This window comes from Garra rufa, chromosome 3 (assembly GCF_049309525.1).
Source record: "Garra rufa chromosome 3, GarRuf1.0, whole genome shotgun sequence".
In the NCBI taxonomy this organism is placed as follows: domain Eukaryota; kingdom Metazoa; phylum Chordata; class Actinopteri; order Cypriniformes; family Cyprinidae; genus Garra; species Garra rufa.
The window spans coordinates 37,516,671-37,534,797 of record NC_133363.1 but is presented as its reverse complement, the minus strand read 5'-3'; the positions used below and the strand labels follow the sequence as shown (position 1 = coordinate 37,534,797).

General features: G+C 38.2%; 1 protein-coding gene across 1 annotated transcript in view; it reads left to right on the top strand.

The window, feature by feature from the left end:
- The first annotated feature begins 6,259 nt into the window (after nt 1-6,259).
- The window catches only part of chd9 (chromodomain helicase DNA binding protein 9), a 43,274-nt gene continuing 31,406 nt past the window's right edge, over nt 6,260-18,127 (top strand). The window contains exons 1-2 of the mRNA XM_073836606.1: nt 6,260-6,387; nt 10,181-10,584. Coding sequence (XP_073692707.1) covers nt 6,358-6,387; nt 10,181-10,584 — 434 coding nt within the window. The 5' untranslated portion in view covers nt 6,260-6,357. The remainder of the gene's footprint in view (nt 6,388-10,180; nt 10,585-18,127) is intronic.

Genomic DNA, 18,127 nt, shown 5'->3' with positions numbered 1-18,127 from the left:
TTGTAGTTCAGTTCATATTGAATGCGGAGAAGTGATGCGCGTGTAATTCACGTGTGTATGTTTAGCGCCATCTGATCGCATCGTAATTCTAATTAACGCCTATAGATGTTACTGAGATGACTGTTTATGTTTACTATATACAGACCGATTATGATACATCGTAATTAATTCAGCCTGAACCAGGTTTTACTACCTCTGTTATCCTAATGACTGCAATGCTAATATAATATAACACTCCCTTTAGAATCTACCAACCTACTGTATGATGAAAATCTCCCATTCTCACTGCACGAGGTGCGTTAAGGTGGCTGTGGCCTCTCTGTGCGTGTGTTTATACCGCGGCAAGTTTCTGAAGCATCCTAGAACAGACTCTCTGTGCTGCATTGCTAAAGTTAAGTTCTTTGTTGACGGATAATAATAATTATCATCTAACTATCGTCAAAGGCATCATCAACAGGCGATATCTCTGACTATCGTCGATACACGATACTATCGTCTATCGGCACAACCCTAGCGTGCGTGCGTGCGTGCGTGCGTGTGTAAACCTGCAGTGAGCATGGAGTGATGTAGACTGAGGCTGGGGGTTGATGGTAATCCTCTGAGGCAGATTAGGTCACCCAACAAAACTCGGAACCACACACATGAGCACTAGATTCCACTATAAGTTATGATGGGAAAGTCTCAGCATACTTTTTGATTAGTCATACATATTTAGTTGATGTAATAGTAAGTGTAACCTTAAAGTGACAGTTCACCCAAAAATGGAAATTCTCCCATTTAATCGCCCTCATGTCATTACAAACCTGTATGACATCAGAGTGTGTAAATAGTGACAGAATTTTTGGGTGAACTATCACTTTTGTTTGGCTTTCCAAAAAAGACATCTAGGAAATATATGACAGTTATCAATCATTTATGAAACTTTCTTTAGGTAAATGCTTGGAATAGATGTCTTTGAGACACTGAAAAACGAGTCAATGTATATGCTCATTTGTGAGTGCATGTGCATTGTATTGTGTGTGTGTTTTAGAGGGGGTTTGTGGTGTTCTGTATGGGTCATTAATAGCCGCCGCGTTTAATGGGTTCAGGAAACCAATGCTACACATCAGGCCTTCCCTCATTAATCCTCTCTCTCTCACACTGCATCCCTGTACTCCACATTAGTCTGCAGTCTAGTCCTAATTATGGACTCTAAACTCTCTCTCTGGTCCTGACAGTGTAATTCATTTTCACCTAAGCAGGACACAGATTTTAGGTTGTGGGCAGGGATATCATTACAGTGTTAGACTGTTGTAAGATGAAAGTGAGAAAACCTGCGTGTGAAAGTGTGATATTTAGTAAGCTTTCGTAGAAGTGCTTTCATTGAGGAACTGTTTTCATTATCAATAGAAACAGGAACTGGCTGTTAAGTAGAATTTTACATTATCTTGACTGCACGAAAGTCGCCTCCATGATGCTGTTTTGTGAATGTTTGTTAGGGTGTTGCTATGTAAATGCAAAGGTGTTATTTTTTTTTAAGATGTTGCTATCTGGGTTTGAGGTAGGGATGGATAACTTAACCCTTTTACAGTTATATGTGACAAAATTAAGATAATATTAAAATGATATCAAAGAACTCAAATTGAGGCTTTCACAGCCTGCTACAGACACGCCCCCAACTCTCGCTATTGGCTGCACAAAGGTATGCAAATTCAAAGGATGACAGGCAGGGAGGACATCCTATCAATACATATGGACCAAATACAATGATTGGTAGAATATGTTATGGTCTTGAGACTTGCGCAGAAGCTAGACCACTTTTACAATTATTTTACAAAAATTGCTTTTACAATTAGACACACAATTATTGACTGCCATCAGGATGTGAAGAGACTTTAACCAGTATAAAAAAATGTTTCTGGGAAAAAAATTAATTACCTTTAATTAGTGACAGAGCAGCGAGAACAGAACATTCAAGCTCTCTTTAAGTATTAGGATTAAATATATTAAAGATATGTAAATATTAGATATATAAATATTTTAAATATTTATTTTTTTCACCAAGGATGCATTAAATTGATCAGAACTACACTGTCAAATTTTGGGATCAATAAGACTTATAAGTAATAAAAATTAATATTGTGAAATGCTATTACAATGAAAATTTATGGATTATATTTGAATATACTCTAAAATATAATTTATGCAATGCAATGCTGATTTTTTTTGTGTGTCATTACGCCAGTCTTTAGTGTCACATGATCCTTCAGAAATAATTCTAATATGCTGATTTATTATTAGAATTATCAATGTTGGCAACAGTTGTGCTGCCAAATATTCTCGAAACCTGTGATACTTTTTTCAGAATTCTTCGATTAATTAAAAAGTTAAAACTATAAAAAATAGAAATCTTTTCTAACAATGCAAGTCTTTGCTATCACTTTTCTTATCAATTTAACACCTCCTTGCTGAATCAAAGTATTAATTTCTTTAAAAAAAAAAAATAATATTTTAAATAAACGCTGTTCTTTGTAATATTGTTTTCATCAATGAATCCTGAAAAACATATCACAGGTTCCAAAAAATATTAAGCAGCACAACTTTCCAACTTTTAAATATTGATAATAAATCAGCATATTAGAATTATTTCTGAAGGATCATGTGACACCGAATGCTGGGGTAATGATGCTGAAAAGTCAGCTTTGGTCACAGGAAAAATTTTGATTTTAATGTATGTTAAATAAGAAAAACATTTTTTTATAATGTAGTAATATTTCATCTTACTTTTTGTGTGTGTGTGTGTGTGTGTGTGTGTGTGTGTGTGTGTGTGTGTGTGTGTGTGTGTGTGTGTGTGTGTGTGTGTGTGTGTGTGTGCGTGTGTGTTTGATCAAATAAACACAGCCTTGATGAGCATAAGAAATTTCTTTAAAAACATTAAAAAGCTTACTGATCCCAAACTTGAATGGCAGTGTGTATTTTATATTCATAACATTAAAATCTATAAAAAAAAAAGAAATATTTCAAATAAATTATGTTCTTTTGAATTCTTTAGTCATCAAAGAATTATGAAAAAGCTGCACAACAGATGAGCATATTTCACTTCTGAAGAGTAATGTGACACTGAAGACTGGGTATCAGCTTTGCCATCACAGGAATAAATTACATTTTAAAATCTATTTAAATATAAAGCAGCTGTCTTTAATAGTAAAATTATTTCACATTATTACTGCATTTTTGCCATATAAATGCAGCCTTGTAAATTATAAGAGACTTCATTTAAAATTTTTTAAAAATCTTAGCAATCTTAAACTTTTAAATGGTAACTAATTCTTGTTTCGACATAATTTTACAAAATTTAATTGCATAACAAAAATGTTTTAAACATTTTTTTTTTTTACATTTTTCCATGGTAAACAGGTACTATGTTTGCCTTAGCAAGCACCACTAACAAGCTATCTAATCAGTTGTATAAGAGTTTAAATCAATCAAACGCTTTTCGGCATACTATTTTTTTTTTGTGGTTGTTTTTTGGGTGAGAAAATACCAAATGTTTAATTACACATGCAAGGCACAGAAATCTGCTGAGCTGTCTGCAGCATTTTGCATGCTGTAATAAGATGATGAAATTAGTCTTCATGTGCCGGCTTGAATATCCAGAATAGTTACAGGCACTAAGACAAAGGGATTGGTCATACTCCATGATGCTGTAGCGCCTAGCCTTGTTAAAAAGAGCACAATTTTTCAAGACAGCACAGTACAGATCAAAAACTTCATTCATTTTAGTGCGTTTTCTTCTACGTTGGCTTAAGCAGGCTTATTTGCCACACACAGGCTTGAAATATCCTTGAAAATATCCACCTAATATAGGAGGTCTAAAAGTGGGCGGGTTTGTAAATAAGTTGCGCAGATGGTGAACTGAAGGAATAGAGCTCTCTCTCTCTCTTTCCTGCTCTCTCTCTTTCTCTGCGGAGCTGAACTCCTCCCAATATCTTGGTGCTGCTATTTCATCGTATTTACATATTAACCGTTTGGTTGCCATGGTATGGTGTTGACCTTGTGGGGACATTTTTTGGTCCCCACGAGGAAACAAGCTTGTAAATCATACAGAATGAAGTTTTTTGAAGATCTAAAATAGCAGAAAGTTTTGGGTGAGGGGTAGGCTTAGGGGTAGTGTTAGGATAAGTGGATAGAAAATACAGTTTGTACAGTATAAAAACCATTACGCCTATTGAATTTCCCCATAATAATAGGAATACCAGTGTGTGTGTGTGTGTAGATTTGAAGGGACAAAGTTTTTTATTCCTATATAATTTACTTTACTATATTATTTATTTCATTTCTTATTTTAATTTGTAATTTTTTGCATGCAAGTAGATTGTCGAATAAGGTGTTTGTCGAGGTCTTGGTTTTAGAGTTGCTTCCACCAGTCCAAACTTCAAGGCCTTGTTATCTCTCTATTTTTTCTCTCTCTGTTTTGTTATCTCTCTCACAAAGCCAGGTTGTACTGCGCAAAACATTTTATTGTTGCTAGCGTACTGCCGGAAGAGAAACGTGCACAAACAGAAACGCAGCTACGCTCTTAAAAATAAAGGTGCTTCACGATGCCATAGAAGAACCGTTCCATAAAGAACCTTTAACATTTCTGTTTCACAAATGGTTCTTTGTGGTAATGGAAGGTTCTTCAGATTATAAAAAGGTAAGAAAGAGATGGTTCTTTAAAGAACCTTTGACTGAATGGTTCTTTGTGGGACCAAAAATGGTTCTTCTATGGCATCTCTGTGAAGAACCTTTTGAAGCACCTTGATTTTTAAGAGTAAGAAGGAATGTTTTCATATGACTTTCAGATCTAATGTATTGTCTTGATTTAATTTGACCTTGCAGAAGTTGATCTTCCTCCAGTCTCAACCAAAGCTAATCTCTCCGCTACTCACCACCATAAGATTCTCAAGCTAAGATGACCCACTTTTGTGCATGATTTCAGAAGGCTGGTATAGTCATAACACCCATGTGGTTATATGCCTGACATACTATTTGGGGTGTCATAAATACACTCTCCGTTTTCTCATTTCTCATAGTGCAGACAGTTGTTTTCATTTTCACTGTGTGTGTGTGTGTGAGCACAAGTGGTTTGGTGCAGTGCACGTGCACACTTGCACATGGCCAATATGTCACACTTTGGGAAAAGTCAGGGCACAACCTCATTTCCCCTTGAGTATCTGTTGTCACTTCCTGTGAGTCTCTCTAGGAGCACAACATGAACTTATGCCACCTGCTCTCTCTTCTGTATGTGCAAACTTGATGATTGAATTGCTGATATGATTATGACATATTTCAAATTGTGCATTATTTAACTTGTTTAAGTCAAAACAATGCTGTTGAATACATGCGTAGGTGTCTTAATTTCCTTAAACACTTGCTGTTGTGCATTTTGCATCTGGTTGGATTCAGCACATAGAGAAATTCAGTATTTTTGGGGTTAAGTTGTGAAAGTTAATGTAATAACAGCTAGCACCCTCTGCTGGACCTCCTGTTTCACAATGAGCTAAAGAGAGAGAGAGAGAGAGTGAGCGAGCAAGAGAGAGAGAGAGAAAAACGAGTCCGGATTTTAACGACATCTCTAATATTCATGCTGATGCGTTTTGCTGCTTTGTGCTTTCATTTCTCTCTGCTTCGTCCGCGTCTCCTTCTCGCGGCACACACCCCAGCCTGAGAGAGGGGAGGGGAACGAGGGAAAAGGAAGGGGAAAAAAAACAAGTGGAAATAAGGAAAACAACCTACAGAGCGTCCAACTGAGCCAGTACAAAAAACCTTTTGTGTTAGCAATCCTACCTTCGTCTGGGATGTGAAAGGAGGAAGAGGAACGAGAAGTCTTGTCGGTCTATGCGCGCTCGTGTGTGTGTACACAGAAGAGGACGAGAAAACGACGGCCGGGAGAGAACGAGCACAGTTGCTCTCGGACGGACAGTCGGAGGGAATCGATGAGAAAGAGAGAGCGAGAGAGGGAGGGAAAAGAATAGACCGAGCTCAGCTGAGCGCAGCAGAATGAGAGAATCCCGGACCAGCGTGGCTGCTTCATCGGTCTCTTCCTCATTCCCTCGTTTACCGTGAAGCGCGGCTCCATGCAGCCCGGCCAGGGGAGGAGGAGGAGGTGAACAGGGCTTCTTCAGCCACGGACCTGTCGGGGGAGGGAGGGAGAGAGGGACAGTGAGCGAGCAAGAGAGAGAGAGAGAGAGAGAGAGAGAGAGAGAGAGAGAGAGAGAGGAGGTAGGAGGGAGCGAGCAAGAGAGAGAGAGAGAGCAAAAAAAAAAACGGCGAAAGGGCAAGGCTTTGTTGGCGGTTGGAGAGAGGGAAGAGGGGGGAAAGAAGAAAAGAAAAAACATGTCTACGGTGAACAGGCCGAGAGGACGGGTGAGTGAGTGAGCGAGCCAGCGCGTGTGTGTTTGTGTGTGGGGGGTGGAGAGAGGTGGAGGAGGAGGAGGAGGAGGGAAGGGTGGGGGAGGGGGCTGGCAGGAACTGAACAGCTACAGGCTCATGCGGCAGGCTACACAATCGCCGCCATCTTGTGCTAACTGCTTCTCTCCATTTCTTATTCTTTCGCTTAGTGTGCTAACAGGGAATGTTGTGTTTGCTAGCTTGTCACTCATTCTTCTTTAGCTCTGTCTGCTCGTCTTCTTCCTGTTTCGTTTTCATCTGCTGTCTCTCACCGAGGATGTGCCACATGTGCGCATCAGGCATTGTGTGGCAGCGCCGCGCGCACGTTTCTGCCTCAGCATAGTTTCATTACAAGCGTGACCTGAGCGTGGAGAGAGATTGAAAGCGCTGTGGCGCTGGCAGCCTGTAATTTCAGTTATTTATAGATGTGTTACATAGCTGCAGTGCTCTCATGGCTTGCTGCATTTTCCCCTCACTCTCTCCCTCGCTCACGTCATATTCTCTCTATTACTCATTTTCTCACATATGCTCTCCCGCCTTCCCCCTATAGCTTTCCTCCATTTCTCCATTCCTGCTGATTTACCCCTTCACGCCTCGAACGGATTAGTGTGAATATTTCACGAGAGCTCGGTCTCTCACTCGGCTCATGTTTAGCCACCAAACGAGTTAGTGTTTATAACCCACCCCCACTCTCTTCTCTTTTGTTTCACTCTTTCCAGATAATTCCCTTTATTTAGCCGTCAGGCCGGGTGATCCGATTTTATGTCCGTCTCTTTTTCTTTTTTTTGAGAGTCAACAGTGCTTTATTGGCATGGCTGGAACATTGCCGTGTGTCATGTTTATAAAGAGCGCGTGTGCAATGTAAAACCTAATAAAGTAAAAGATAAGATCTCGTTCTGCTTCTTTATGGGTTCAAACTCACTTTTCTCCAAGGGAGAATTGGAGGAAAAAGAGATTGCATGTCAGCGAAACAGGCATGAATAATAAAACTTGGCATGTCTCGGCCTGCTATATGATCGTGCTGTGAATTATACATGACTGTCTTTTTATTACATGGGGTGAGGGGTGGATAATGTGAATAGACGGCCTCTCAGGTTGATGATTTTGTCTCTTGACCTTTGATCGGCGTGTGATGTCATTCTAATGAGCTGTGACTTATTAACGCCCCTATACCTTATGTTTACTAATGATATCTCTCATGTTCAGATCATTAACCTGGTGAATACACCCAAGTGTGTGCTGCATTCGTCCAAACTAGTCCCCTATAGCTGGTTGGCCACGTGGGTGGAGAGCAGTGAATATTATCATACCCAGGCATTAGGAACATTGATGATGCAGCAGTTCAAAGATGGAGGATTTCCCATGTTGTCATCCAGTATGTGTGGGTGGACTCAAGCTTACCATGCTGCACTGCTTGAGCAACAATCAGATGAGATGGGATCTCCAAGGATTTTTGTCTTGGACCTCCACTTACGTTTTGTCTGCCGGCGAGGTCATGAAGTAACTAGTGCGCTTATTAAATTCTCAACCGCTATTGAGCTGGGTAAAGAATGGCCCCAAACACTTGAACGGTATTTGAGTTGATGTAAGCACAAGTGTCTCTACTACCTGACAGGCCTCACTGAAATAGGTGTCGTGAGAAATCACACCTGTCTCAGTAACAGCCCTAGACTCTGTAACTGCAAAAAAGAATCAGGGGAGTAAGACGTTTTAGCCAATTAGAAATGTTCTTTGCCTGTCAACAAAGAATGAAATTAATTTTTTGCCCACCAGGCACAATGGTTGGCAAAATTCCCAATTTAACCTGCCACTCAGATTTTCTTGCTTCATTTCAAATATATAACTGACTGTGATTTGGAAAAAATGTGCAAAGACCACTAGAAGTGGAAGATTTCTTTTTGCACAAACACAATCCCTGGTCTCTTTTGTTCCATTTAAAGTAAAATCAGCATGGAATGGAAATTCACCCAATCTATTTTCTGAATGAATGTAGTCTTATATCAACCATTCGTCCTTGCATTTACCTGGATCTTCTTGGTAAAAATCTGTTGATACATGATAAACTTTTCTGACCATTTCTGACCAGTCTGCCCAAACGCAGCCCTTTTCTCACAATCGATTGCATGCTGATGTTTCTGCATCCAATCCACAAAACCAATGAATAAAAGTCCTCATCCTACGTTTTTTTTTTTTTTCCATTTTTCTTTTCTTTTTTTTCAATATCTGCTTGTTAAATCTGCATTACGTCATTACTTTAAATGAGTTCCAAAATTAAAGAAACTCTTATAATTTACTCACCCCCATGTCATTCAAGATGTTCGTGTCTTTTTTCTTCAGTCGCAAGGAAATTAAGTTTTTTAAAGAAAACATTCCAGGATTTTTCTCCATATAGTGGACTTCAATGGTGCTCAATGGATTGAAGGTTAAAAATGCAGTTTTAGTGCAGCTTTAAAGGGCTCTACGCGATCCCAGCCGAGGAATAAGGGTCTTATCTAGTGAAACGAGAGACGTTTATTTTCTAAAAAAAAAAAAAAAAAAATTACAATTTATATACTTTTTAACCTCACATATTTGTCTTGTCTAGCTCTGTGATGCACATGCATACTCTGTGCACTCTGGTTCAATACAGTTAGGGTATGTCGAAAAACTCATACCACATTGACCCAGTGTTTACAAACTAACCCCTCTACAAAAAAAGGTAAAACAGCGATGTAGGACATTTTTGAAGTTGGAGGAGAAAATGAGATGGGAGTTTTTCGACATACCCTAACTGTCTTGAACTGCATCACAGAGCTAGACAAGACAGGCATTTGTGGTTAAACAGAGTATTGAAACTGCATTTTCAACTTTCCATCTGTTGAGCACCATTGAAGTCCACTATATGGAGAAAAATCCAGGAATGTTTTCCTCAAAAAACGAATTTCTTTGCGACTGAAGAAAGACATGAATATCTTGGATGACATGGGGGTGAGTAAATTATCAGGATTTTTTTAATCTAGAAGTGGAGTAATCCTTTAACATATCAGCTTTCCATTTACACTTTTTTTTGAGCCCAGTTTAAGTTGACCCTAATGATAACAACAAATATTAGTCACAGTTTTTTAAAATCAGACATCTGCTTTGCCTTTGCAGTGCACATTATAAGCGAACCACCGTAGATTATCAAAATTAGCCGCCAATGTGTATAAAACTACCAGCATTTGGCTGGTGGCGGCTGTTAATTTCATACCCCTCCTGTGAATGATTTCGCACATTCTGGTTTGTTGGCATGTCTTTGGAGGTCTGGATTTTAGAGTGAGTTTCATGTGCTTGAAGTTAGCATAACGGTGGAAGTTAGCAAAACATCTTAAATGGCTTACAGAACCTTTTGAATCTTATGTGCAGAGTAGCTGTTTCACTGTACTGACTTTGTCCCCCTTAATAAGAAACCTATTAAAGTATTTACATCCGCTTGAGTCCAAGTTTTCTAGGTCATGAGTAGAGGAGTAATGTTATGGCTGTTGAATTCAGCTCGTCATTTTGTTTCTTGTTCCATACCGTTCTTATAATGACCATCAGGCTAGTCTACATGGCGTCATCGTATCTTAAATAGTGTATTGTTCATCATGGGTTTAGCATATGGAATTACAGAATCCTGAAATAGAAGCCTATCTATTGGCTTCCTGTACAGTCCTGCCTACACAACAATTCTAGATGAAGCCAGTCCTATAGAGAACATTGATATCTTGTTTTGGATGGTAATATCTTTATTTTTCTCTTTTTCTCACAGCCTCCTAAGAACACTAATGGTCCCAGCAGCCAGCCGCGGGTAGTCAGCCCACCAGTGAAGAGCAGCTCCTCTTCTTCCTCTTCATCATCCTCATACATATCCGTGTCAGAGAAGCGGGTGCAAAAGCGACAGCAGCAGCAGCAACAACAACAGCAGATGGAGGCGTCCCTTTCGGACGATAAACAACAGAAGGCCAATCGAATCATCTCGGAGGCCATCGCCAAAGCACGAGAGAGGGGAGAGAAAAATATTCCACGCGTCATGAGTCCTGAATGCTTCCCGTCTTCTTCGTCGCAGCATCGCAGTCACAGGGCCGGTTCTTCAAAATCCAGAGGCAAGGATAAGAGCTCCAAGAAGGCCCGGATTGTGACGTCATCCAAGTCCAAGCAAAAGTCTCAAATTGGGTAAGACTGCTGTAACATTCTCCCCAAGCTGAAGGATGAGTGACATCTGTTTGTTTTTTTGGTCAGGGAGCAATGCTGTACAGCTGTTTCTATCATGATCTGTGATGACTTCTATTCTTCCAAGAACATCTTTGTAACTTCACCTGCATGTTCTTAGTCATGCAGCTAAATCACTACCTGATCTCATGATGAAAACGTACCTGTGGGAACTTTGTCACAAGATGCAAAATGCGCACCGCCTTGTACGTTTCATGACATATTCGATGTGAAATGTCCACTGAGTGGCGCTAAAAAACAGTACTCCCCCCCCCCTCAGAACAGATGAACATACATATGGTATGTTTTATGTGACGTTGGTTTTGTATGTGTCCCCGCAATTCTGACTTGAAATGTGAGTGGCGTTACAACTCTAATGCTCTGTGAGTTTTAAAATAACGTACCATCTGCACTATACCTAAACCTACCCTATAGAATGAACAAAAGCAAATGTGATGTCAAAAATGCAATCACAAGCATGCCATTTTAGCTTGTTTTTCAATCTCTCATCTTTCAGCTCTTTCATTATGAGTGACGTTTTTACGGAATTCGTACCCAGGGATTCCGCATTCTAAGTCCAGTTCCATGCCGGCTGAGCTACTGAGCAAGCTTGTTATGTCTGGAAAGCAAAACATATGGAACTGCAATCATAACTGTGCACAAAAACCATTACAAGTGCTTACCGCCTCTAGTGTTAATTTCCGTTGGAAACTGCAGTGATATGTGCTTATTGGTTCATATTTTGTGTATTGCGAAAAAATTCCCTCAGGTACGTTTCGTCAAGAGATCAGGTAGCTAAATCAGATGAGAGTTGAGTTCTCATAGAGATGCAGAGCATGAGAAGCATTGACTGTCCTGCTAAACTGCTACTTCAAGCTAAATGCCAAGTTCTGTCATGTTACTCTGATGGGTCGATAATGCAAACTGATTGGTTCATGTTATATACGCAGAAAATAAGCTTGCTGCTTTACATTTAAATGGCTGGTTAGCATTCACCTGAGCATTTCGCAGTGCGCTTTCAGAGTTCCTCTGAAACCCTCCACCTCCCCAGCTTCACCTGTATAGATCTGCTACGTGTTATCGTTGTATGTATTGGTAGTAGCAAGTTTCTGTACTTGCTTTGCAGCAGCAATAATCTACAACAACAGCTATAAGCAGCAGCAGCAGCAGCAGCAATTCAGCAGCGTAGCAGATCGATTCTGCCAAAATCAAGTACATTAACATTTTCATATCCATTACCATGCTAAAATCTTTGAGAGTTGTCATGATAGAACAGCATTTTGCCGTGATGTGAATATAGTCAATAGTATAGGCCATTGTTAGGCATGAAGTTTCTCATTTTTAAGAGTATTTGTGAACATTCAACTAAATCAGAAACGCACCAAGCCTAAACTTAACTATGAAGAGCTGTATTTCAATACAAAAATTATATATCAGCCACATTTTTTCTTTAATGCGCATTTCGACCTGTGTGAAACTAGAGCAGATTCACCCCAGGCTAGTGCACAAACTTGTATGCAAATGTTAAGAGTTTATGTGCATATCAAGCGTTTCCTGTCAGATTTTCCTGAGTGCAACTTTTGCCAGCAATAGACCCTGACAAGTAAAAAATAACAATGTTTTCTTTTTTTTTTTTTTTTGATAAGAAATTGTAGCACCGCAAATATGGCAAGCACAGCAAAATCCTCTGTAAAACTGTAACTCCATTCAGGAAATATTTTAGTCTGACAAAGGTGTCAGCGTTTCTTTATATATTTCCAGATACATTTTTCTTTGTCACATTTTGATGATTCTGTCCTCATCTGTTAGAAAGTCTTTGGATCTAGAAGTGTGCTCAGCGCATGCAGGAATCTTCACTTTTTAACCAGTTACAGAACTTTCTAGCAAACTTTTTTGAAACCAAGGACTCCTTTTAATAACACAAACCGTTTGCTGTTATGTGAAACGCTGTCCTAGCAGTTCTCACTAGAAATTGGCGATTTGAGTACTCAAGTTCAAAAAGTCATATTTTTGATGACTAGCATGAATAAACCGAGAGGGATGGTGTCTGTTCCAGGACCACTGTCCAGATTTTAATGTCAAATCTGACAATATGGTACAAAGGACCCCCTTTCTGAATATAAAGAATATACTAGGATGTCTGGGAAAAAACAACAATAATCGTGCTCTATTATAAAGTTGTTTGTTATTGTCTTTTTTTTTCATTATCTGCGGAGTATTAATTTAAAATAATTATTTTTACAATAAATATTGGTTAAAAAACGTTTCCCCCTCTCTGAAAATTTCAATGGGCTTTTGGATCTCACTGTACCCCAGCTGGAAAATCCTTGAGGTTGAATGAAAAATTTGCAGCCCATTTTTGTAAACCACAAACATGGCGAAGGAACAAACATACATTAAACCGTAATCTGCACTCTTAAAAATAAAGGCTCCGAAGGGATGCCATAGAATAACCATTTTTGGTTCCCCATAGAACCTTTTAGTGAACAGTTCTTAAAAGAGCCATTTTGAAGGACATTTGAAAAATCTAAAGAGTCTTTTTCCACTATAAAGAACCTTTTCTGCATTTGAAAGGTTCCATGGATGTTCAAGATTCTTCAAAGAACCATCCATACCAATAAAGAACCTTTATTTTTAAGAGTGTGGTTTTGTTTTGGTAAAGATTCCTTTACCAAATGTAACATGTACCACACATGTAACAGCAGCGCTAACACAGACAGTCTGTTCTGGTGAATGTGAATAGATCATAAATCTGGACCAAACATGCAGAGCTTTATGACACAGTGTTGTTTTCGTCAACGATGACGATGACGAAATCATTTTGTTGACGCCACTTTTTTTCATGACGATAACGAGACGATGACGAGATAAAAATGGCTCGTTGATGACTAAAACATGACGAGACGTGTGTGAGTTTTCGTTGGCGAGACGAGAATAGACTAAAATGTTAGTGGGTGGTCCGTCAGACGTTTAAAATGCATGACATTTCCGCTTATTGTGCATGCCAATTAAAACTTAAAAAGTATCTGACGCTATGGCAAGCCGTTTTAGCATTAAATACTCTTTGCTATACTAGTATGGCAAGCCGTTTTAGCATTCCATCCTTGTTTGTCTTTTATGTTCTAAAACATTCCTTCATTATTGTAATTATTGGTGAAAATAGTCGATCCGGAAGCTCACATTGTGTTGAACTATAGATCTGCTATTTTCAGAACTTATAAGTGACACTACCCAACAGCAAAATACTTGCTGACCTACATTAATTTGTTAAAAGACTACTTTTTCCCTTTTTTTGACTAAAACTAGACTAAAACCTTTTTGACTTTTCATCGACTAAAATTGGACTAAAACTATCACATATAGAAGTGACTAAAATTTGACTAAAACTAAGAAGCATTTTAGTCCAAAAGACTAAGACTAAGACTAAATCTAAGATGGTTGTCAAAAACAACACTGTTATGACATGTCATCTGATCTGCATTAATGGAGGACTGAATGGAAGAACGTGACAAGAGACTTGTAGGTCATGTGCATTATGTGAAGGCCTCTGCAAACGTTGTGCCACCAAATATCGTCTCCAGCTCTATGGTTCAATCTAGCTGCTGCTTTGTTCTTAGAAAGGCTGCATGCTCTCTTATGGTCCATTGGTGAGATTACGGCGCTAGCATGAAAATGTTTAACATTCCCGCTGTGCTTGTAAAAGCAGTGTTTTGAATTTCTTCTGTGTCTTGTTCATCGTGCTTAATGGATTAGCAGTCTGACTGACCCAAATACTTCAGCAGTAAAGGCAAGACAAACAGGACATGTGTATGTTCAGATTCAACACCTCATTGGGTGATTTCTTTTGTTGTTTAGCATTTTCTCAGCTTGTTCACCTCTGTTGTATAGATTGCAATATTTACCACGTCTAACAGAAGAAAGCAGACGTTGACGGCTTTTAAATGCTACTTTGCAGTAGTGTTGTCACGATACTGGAATTTCTAACTTTCGATACGATACCTTGAAAAATATCGATATTCGATACTATTTTCGATACCACAGAGAAAAAAACTGCCACAATATTAATTAAAAATTTCTTTTTTGATTTAAAGATAAATATAGTCTAGAACATGACAATGATGTATATGCATATGTACACTGCTACGGCCCTGTTCAGCTTCTTAGCTTCATTTGAGTCTGAGCTTCAAACTTTATTTGCTGTTCAAATACAACTGGTAGTGTAGGTCGTAAACTTTTTCTTTTTCTTTTTAGACCACACAATTAACTAAACTATATAACTAATCTTAGAACTTAAGTTAATGGTAAAATATATTTATGATGTTTTATTAACAAGGTTCGGGAGGAGCACGATCAGATAATCAATCCATTCGGCACAGGTGCAACTTGTTTAACCAATCATTGAATTAGCACATCATCTATATATTGCCAGCCGTCTTACCTCCATCCAGCGACAGTTTCTTGGCATCCCTCCTCCACCCCTACTCCCCACTTCTAATCTGTTTCTATCCTAAACTAGCAGGGGGAGTTCTCTGGGTCCGGCCTGTATTCTGGGCCCCGGAACCCTTCCCCAGGACAGCACGCCAAAATATGCTTATTACTCGCTCAAGCAGATTAGATGTAAGGGCGAACTCGTGAAGTTAGTTAACATGAATAAACAATGAAAAATACTTTCAAAACATTTATTAATCTTAGTTAAAAATTAATTTAATCTATAATTTACTAATACATTAACCAATTAAAACCCAAAGTTATATCTGTTAATATTTTTTATTGGACCGTGCTAACATGATCCGTTGTATTTTTATTACCTACCGTTATCAAAGATTAAAATATTCTGTAACAAATGCATTGCTCGTTCATAAATGCTGGTTAATACATTAACATTATTTGAGGAACAGATTTTAATGCCGGATTCATAATCAGCGATCCATGCAAGCAAACATGCGTGCATCACACGCGAAAACAATGCTCAGTTGCTCACTGGATAGACATTAAGACAAATCGTAGAATTTAAGTAATGTTTTTTTTTTTTTTAAATAAAGTTAAATAAGCGCAGTTAATTTACATTTGACCACAGTTAAAGTATTTACTCGTCTAAGATTCCTCAATCTGTTTATATTAACGAACTACGGTAAAAAAAAAAAAAAAACGGGACAACACTCATATCAGCAACAATAATAGGCAATCTTATTTAATGCATCAGTAATGTTAAAATGAGCACAGTTCTTCTTTATATAGATACGGGTGTCTGTCTTTCAGGTGCTTTGCAAAATTAGTGGTGTTAGCGCCTTTTGTTAGCACTGCTCTGTAGCAACTCTTACATATTGGCTTGCTTGTGTACTTCGGCTTTCCATGTGCATTTGTTTCATATCCGAAATATTTCCAGATAGCACTCCTGCTGTGCTCTTTATCAAACAAAGCCAGTTGCGGGGTGCCGCGCTCTCCTTTCTATTCGCTTCACTTGAATGAGACGAGACAGGCACCGCGGTCACGTGTGGTGTTTGTAAACTCGCCTTTGTGTAGAAGTGAAAGTGACAGCTCGGCTAGTATCGATACTTCGGGAAATTAGTATTGGTATCGTTCGGATATCTCAGTATCGATATTTATCGAAATATCGATATTTTTGACAACACTACTTTGCAGATACTCCAGGATGAGAGGGATATATTTGCATGTTGACGTGGTAATAAGCTAAGTGGTCTCCTTCTCCCTGTAACATACTCAAAGTTACCTGTCTGGTTTGGCAAGCTTTTATTGAGCATGTTTTGCTGCGTAAGTGTTGTAAACAGGATCTTGTCACCTAGCATTACTCTGCTGACACTCTAATGTGCTACGGTGTTGTTGTTCTGCTATAAGAGGCTGGTATTTATTAACGGTTGAGTGTTATGTTGTAGCTAGTGGTGTCATGACCATTCGCAAAGTCCACGGTTAAATGAATGCCGGTGATGTTCAGCAGTGTCTGAAACAACAAGTGTGGGTGATCACTTGTTATTTGTCTGTTAGGAAGATGTATAGACCTTGTTACAAATGCTGGGACAGACCTTTGTGGCAATAGTAAGAAGGGTCATAGCTTGTGAAATTATTTGTGTCCCTGGACCACAAAACCAGTCTTTAGTAGCACGGGTATATTTGTAGAAATAGCCAAAAATACAGTGTACGGGTCAAAATTATTGATTTTTCTTTTATACCAAAATTATTACGATATTAAGTAAAGATCATGTTCCATGAAGATATTTTGTAAATTTCCTACTGCAAATTTACATTTCCTACCATTACAATTTACAAAAACAGTCAAAAAATCAATACAACTTTTGATTAGTAATATGCATTGCTAAGAACTTTAAAGGCAATTTTCTCAATATATATATATATATATATATATATTTTTTTTTTTTTTTTTTTGGACCCTCAGATTCCAAATTTTCTCTGTATAAATCTCAGTTTTAAAAAATTGACCCTTTATGACTGGTTTTGTGGTCCAGGGTCACATTTATATTATCATGGATGCACAGTTTTTCTGTGCTGGAAGATGAACACTGCTTTTTAAATAAAAATGAAGTACTTTTACAAGCTACAGCACTGTACAAGAAAGAGGTCTGTCCTTTTTTTTTCCTTTTTTCATAGAAAATTATTCAAAATATTTTCGAATAAAGATGAAAGTTCGGTGTGATAGCATCCACCTTTAATGACGACAAAACCTCATCAAGAAAAAATATTAAACAAAAACAAGTAATTTCTGAAAAACTGGAAAAAAAATGTCAATAAATTACAAATATCATATATTGGTGTTAACATTTATGCAATAAAAAATAAAATACTAAAATAAATAATAATGATTTTTAATGTATTTCTGTAAAAATCAGTGCCTCGTGAGCTTCTGCTATAGTATTTTTCCATAGCAAACTGTGGTGGTAGCAAACTGTCATAGTTTTTAATAACTGTCGATCACAACAACAATATATTAAAGGAATAGTTCACCTAAAAATGAAAATTAATACTCAACCTCATGTCATTTCAAACCCACATGAACAAATTAAATCTGAGAGCTTTTCTGATCCTGTTTAGACATTCAGTGCCCAGCAAGGTAGTAAGGACATTGTTAAAATACTCAATGTGTCATCAGTGGTTCAAGTGGTTCAATTTGTGCCCAAAAAAAAAGAAAAAAAAAGAAAAGACTTTATTCAACAATTTCCCTTTTCCCAACAATTATGCGTTGTGTTTCTCTCCTGAATGCACAGCGAAAACTGACACAGAGGAGAAGAAATTGTTGAATAAAGTCATTCTTTTGCTTTCTTTGTACACAAAATGTAATATAGCTTCATAACATTAAGTTTGAACCACTGATGTCACATGGACTATAACAATGTCCTTACTACCTTTCTGGGCCTTGAACATGGCAGTTGCCTTGCTGTCTATGCAGGGTCAGAAAGCTCTCGGATTTTATCACAAATATCTTAATTTGTGTTACAAAGATGAACAAAGGTCTTATGGGTTTGGAACAACATGA